Source organism: Lactuca virosa, chromosome 9 (genome assembly GCF_052849685.1).
Source record: "Lactuca virosa cultivar CGN04683 chromosome 9, Lactuca_virosa_CGN04683_v6, whole genome shotgun sequence".
NCBI classification, from domain to species: Eukaryota; Viridiplantae; Streptophyta; class Magnoliopsida; order Asterales; family Asteraceae; genus Lactuca; species Lactuca virosa.
In genome coordinates, this window is record NC_136434.1 from 70,223,716 (window position 1) to 70,228,819 (window position 5,104).

The following is a 5,104-nucleotide window of genomic DNA, read 5'->3' on the forward strand; positions in this document are numbered from 1 at the left end:
AAATAAATCTATGTTATACACTAGTCACACAACTACCACTAAATCAGTGTACTTAGCGATCAAATTCACAATGAAACCCTTAAATATCAATCATTTTTGAAAGTTGGAACTATTACAAACTTAGCTAAAGAAGTTTGCAAATCATAAGGAGCATTTTTATAGTTTTGTCTACAATCGTCATGAATTTAAATATTATTGGTTTCAAGTTTGGATTAGCTTTGTTTTTATCTAAAAATAAAGATATTCACGAAATCACATTTTGAAATTGAACGATTCAGATTTAAACTTGTTTTGTTGTCCAGGTGCGAGTTTGAATCTTAAGAAAATATATATATATGCCTCAATGGCTGTGGCTGTATGTATGTTTTTTTAGAGATACAAATAAAGTAGAGCTCCATTTTAAAGTGTTGAGTTAAGTTGAGCCTTCTCGAACAATTCTTTCTAACAGACTTTTGATCTTAATCAAGAAAAATTCTAAGCCTCGAGTAATTGGAACATAATCAAAATATACATTAAACTTTAAAACTATCTTCAGCTTGTCTCATAAAATCTAAAATACCTATAAGAGTTAATCAAGCGAGTTTAAATCATATTTGCTAAAAAATAATTAAATGACTATAGATCTTCATAAGAAGTCATGTGAAGGGTTATTTATTTATTTTTATTTTTTTAGCTTATTGCAATTTAATGTTTGATGAGACCACAAAAATAAGTTATAGTAACTAATAAGGCAGCTCTTTGATAAGCTATTTGAGATAGTTGATTGATAAATTAGTTTTTCAGCTAGCGTACCAAACACAGTCAAGCTTAGTGGAGTTAAAGCCTTTTGTTGTTCTTGGTGGCAATGAGAGCGATATTTCTAGGGGAGAGGGTAGGATCAAAAATTGGTAGCATGAATGCTTCCACGCCTTGCTCCTGGAGGAACAAGAGTCGATCGAGAAGGATGAGTGTTTCCAATACGGGTCCAAGAGCCGCTCGAAGTGACCAATATGCCCCTATCACCTCCTGCCACATCAACACATACATCATAGATAGATAGACAGATAGATAGATACAAGAAATAAAAAATTAAGAAAGAAAGAAAAAAAAAAAAAAAAAAAACCCTACATAAAACGGTTCAGCTTTCTTCCAAATCCCAGCAAAATCAATATTCTTGTTGTTGTTTAGATTGAGACGATGCATTGCAGACTGGCTGAATTTTTCAAAAAGTGAACATCTGTCTTCAACATTGTTGGTAATGATTCGGCGAAAAGCCTTTCCTTGTCGCCCTATTGTAGGACTTGTTGTCAAAGTCTCTGGAAAATATTTTGAAAGCACCTGTAATTATATATACACACACACACATCACTATGTATATATAGATACAACTGATGTGTGTGTATATATATATATATATAAAAGTAAGTTTATAGTATATACCATCTGGAAGGCAGCACGGAAAGCATGCATCTCAAAATTATGGAGACTCTCATCTTTCCCTAGACCTCTCCATCTATCCGCACTCTACGTTAGTAGTATCAAACAATTCCATAAATCCAAAACAATTTTTTTTTATCAAATGGGATAAAGTTCATTTTTAGATATATATACCTGACAAGCAAGATCACGTGCATTTCTCCTGAGATGTAAGCCACTTGATTTAACACCTCTACTGAGAGGAAAACCAAAACCACACATACCATCATCATCTTTCGTTTCTTCCTCTTCCTCTGATAGCAAGTTATAACAGCATCCAATGCTAACTACTGCTTTCACTTGTTCGCACTCCAAAAATGTCCTTTAAAAGAACAAACATAACTAGAAAATTAAAAGTGATATGTGGAAAATGTCTGACTGACTGCTTGCTTACCTCAGCATTGTTACAGAGAGATCCCCACAAGCGTGAAGACCGGTGAGAAGCACTGAAGAACAACACATGTCAATGTGTGTATCTTGTTCAGCAAGCAAACCTTTCAGCATGTCTGAAGAGAGGACACAACATGTCACTGTCTTGGGCATTTTCCTACTAAACTTACACAAGTTGTAAAATGCCCAAATTTCACATCATTACATTACAACAACTAAATATATATTATTAAAATTAAATACCTAGATTTGTGCTTTCTGGCATCATAATGTTTCTTAATGCGTTGTGCGCGTGTATGAGTGATTGTTCCATGATGAGAAGAGGAGTCGACTGCAATTACAGACAGCTGGTACTCAAAGGAGAGTACTTGTGCAAGATAACCCTAAAAAGTCAAAGTCAAAGTCAGACAAACATCGGATATCTACATAATAGAGCATATAAAATGTTAGTTTCTGTTCCAAGATGAAAAAATGGGATTCACATTCACCTGGCCTGCACCTACATCAATTACTGTATTAGTTTCAACATCTCGTGCTACTGAACTAACAACACCCGCAAGAGCCTCTATCTGTGTTTATATATACACAAAGAATATTAATCCTCCATAACACTAAAATATATATAAAAAAAGGATATGTATTTACTATTTATTACTTACTTCATGTTTTTTCTTCGGATTCATGCCTTGGGTTATAACAGCATTTAGCAAAGCCACCTGCATATTTGGTAGTACCTGCCAGAAAAATATTACTTCCTCATATTCCCACTTTTCAACAGTATCATTAAAAAAAAAGGAATTATATTATTATAATACTAAAATACCTTTTCCAAATCTGCCTGTTCACGAGGAAATGCAAGAGAGCTTGAGGTAGTGATGAACTTTTTTAATGATGAAGGCCAGTGATCCTGGTATCATATGTCGAAAAGGAGCACATAAGTGCCAATACTGGAGCTAGACTTTTGAAATCTTAATTCAGCTTAAACAAAACACAATTAGTTAGTGCTTTTGTTCTAAGGTAAGGGGTTGTTTGATATGCCTTTTACTGGGTTTGGTAAGAGACTGGTATGACTCGGCCAGACTTAGACTGTTTGATACCACAATTAGAAGCATCTGATTCGGTTCTATAGCCTCTAATATGTCTCTTACTGGGTCAGATAAGAAGTAGGTTGGGTCTGACTCAATCAGGCCTTGACACAATCAGTTCCGATTCAATTGTTTGATAATTGTTGATTAACTCATATCTGATTGTCAAGGCCTCAGACCCAACCTCTTATTTGACTCGGTAAAAGGCATATCGGCATAGTAAAGGCTATAAGACTGAGGCTTCTAATTGTGGTATCAAACAGTCTGACCCAACCTCTTACCTGACCCGTAAAACGTAAAAGGCATATCAGAGGCTATATAACACTGTTCTGTCTATGTGTGTATTGTGTGTGAGTGTTAATATCCTTCTAGTAACATATAACTACACAATTTAAATGTACCTGCACAAAGCCAGAAGGAATTTGAACAAGATACTCAACGGGTTCTTTCCTCAAGCAATCAATCCATTCTTTATCAACAGCTTTCCATAGTTCATGCTGTTATTCAGTTATAAAATGATTATTCAAGGTTTAGGGGAATGGCGTTTAGAAATTTGAACATCAAGCTTTTATATTAATCGAACAACATGTCATAAAGTTCCATAGGATTTGTTGTTTAATTGCGTGTAGTTATTACCGTGAGGAAATTGACGACATGAGATTCCCAGAAAAAGCTATACGGGTTTATAAAATCAATACTGGCGCGAATCCATTCTAGGGTTTCAGTAGCAGTAGCGCATGAGTACTTGCAATTTCCATTGGATGTCATCGTCAAATGTACAAGGTAGACCAGCTTGCAGGGACGACGACGGTTGTAATACTACCCTCAGTCAGTGGAACAGTAAACTTGGAAAATCGACATTAAAGATGCAGATTGAACAACTTACCTTTACTTCCTCCTATAAATTTATAATCGCTTGGAACTTGGACAGTTGGAGTCTTGGAAGAGGGATAACCGGTGGCAGAACACCGGCGATGACCGGCGAATCGATTGAACTGTGAGTGCCTGAGGGACTGAGGTTAGAATGTCGGCGTAATTTTAAGACTACTGTTACACCAAATTTTAATTATTAAAAATATATTCGGACAAATATATAAATAAAAATATTTTTTTTTTCTAAAAAAAACATAGTTGTATTTTAATCGGATGTTTGGGGAAGGAGTTTATTAGTTTACTATGTGTAAAACCCATGTATTACATGAGTTCATTTAAAAGAAAATTTTAATATGATATTCTTATATTTTGAGAAATTTAAATTTATAAGAAAAAATAGAAAAATATTGAATTATTAAAATTAAAATGTTTTTTTTCTTTTTTAAAATTTAAACTAACAATTTAGATAAATAAACATAGGAAACTAATGAGATTTTAATTTTTAAATTTTTAAATTAGAAGAAATATCAATTAATGATATTGATATGCATTTATTATTATATTTATTACAATTAATACATTTAAATATTATATAGAATTTAATAAAATAGAAAAATCACAAAATGTCATGTGGAAAAAATTTAATTGAAAATAACCACAAAATGATATATGGTCAAATCAATGAGAGTGTGACATGTGGCAAAATGATTTTCATTTATTAAAGTAGATTTATTACAATTAATACATTTAAATATTATATAAAATTTAATAAAATAGAAAAATCACAAAATGCCATGCGGAAAAAATTTAATTGAAAATAACCACAAAATGACATGTGGTCAAATCAATGAGAGTGTGACATGTGGCAAAATGATTTTCATTTATTAGAGTAGATTAGAGGTTATAATCCAAAATAGTTTTTTTTTCCTCATAAAAATAGCTTTTAATGGTGGTGAATCGCTAATAAACTATATATATATATATATATATATATATATATATATATATATATATATATATATATAGAGAGAGAGAGAGAGAGAGAGATAGGTTCAGGTGTTTAAAGTATTTATTGTGTTATTGTATGCATCAATGTAGGTCAATCATTTCAAAAGGGTAAATATGTAATCTTACATTTAATTAATTATGGTAAATATATAAATCAATTAATATCCCTTTAATTTAGGAATATCAGTTTTAATTAAAACTCAACCTTTTCCCTCTCATATCCCACTCAAATGTATGTCCCACAGAAACTCATCTGATCACGTCTCATCAATACTCTACAACCCACACAATCT

General features: G+C 32.4%; 1 protein-coding gene across 3 annotated transcripts; it reads right to left on the reverse strand.

Annotated features, from left to right (window-relative positions):
- Positions 1-713: 713 nt before the first annotated feature.
- On the reverse strand, positions 714-3,978 carry LOC145140891 (S-adenosyl-L-methionine-dependent methyltransferases superfamily protein). 3 transcript variants are annotated; one of them, XM_079074277.1, is made up of 11 exons: positions 3,567-3,978; positions 3,332-3,427; positions 2,669-2,752; positions 2,505-2,579; positions 2,334-2,414; positions 2,089-2,228; positions 1,850-2,002; positions 1,591-1,777; positions 1,420-1,503; positions 1,108-1,317; positions 714-1,005 (listed from the first exon to the last, which is right to left on the reverse strand). In XM_079074277.1, the coding sequence occupies exons 1-11, from the start codon at positions 3,696-3,698 to the stop codon at positions 817-819; spliced, it is 1,431 nt and encodes a 476-aa protein (XP_078930403.1). In that variant the 5' UTR covers positions 3,699-3,978; the 3' UTR covers positions 714-816. The 3 variants fall into 3 exon arrangements, with proteins under 3 accessions (XP_078930403.1, XP_078930402.1, XP_078930404.1); XM_079074276.1 differs by having other exon boundaries at positions 1,850-2,005; XM_079074278.1 differs by lacking the exon at positions 714-1,005 and having other exon boundaries at positions 1,159-1,295; positions 1,850-2,005.
- Positions 3,979-5,104: the final 1,126 nt, after the last annotated feature.

Excerpts from the sequence above, each read along its gene's own strand:
- LOC145140891 (XM_079074276.1), bottom strand. The coding sequence starts at position 3,698 with ATGACATCCAATGGAAATTGCAAGTACTCATGCGCTACTGCTACTGAA. Across the intron at positions 1,504-1,590 it reads CACGTGATCTTGCTTGTCAG|AGTGCGGATAGATGGAGAGG; the intron begins GTATATATATCT and ends CTACTAACGTAG. Across the intron at positions 1,318-1,419 it reads TCCGTGCTGCCTTCCAGATG|GTGCTTTCAAAATATTTTCC; the intron begins GTATATACTATA and ends ATATAATTACAG.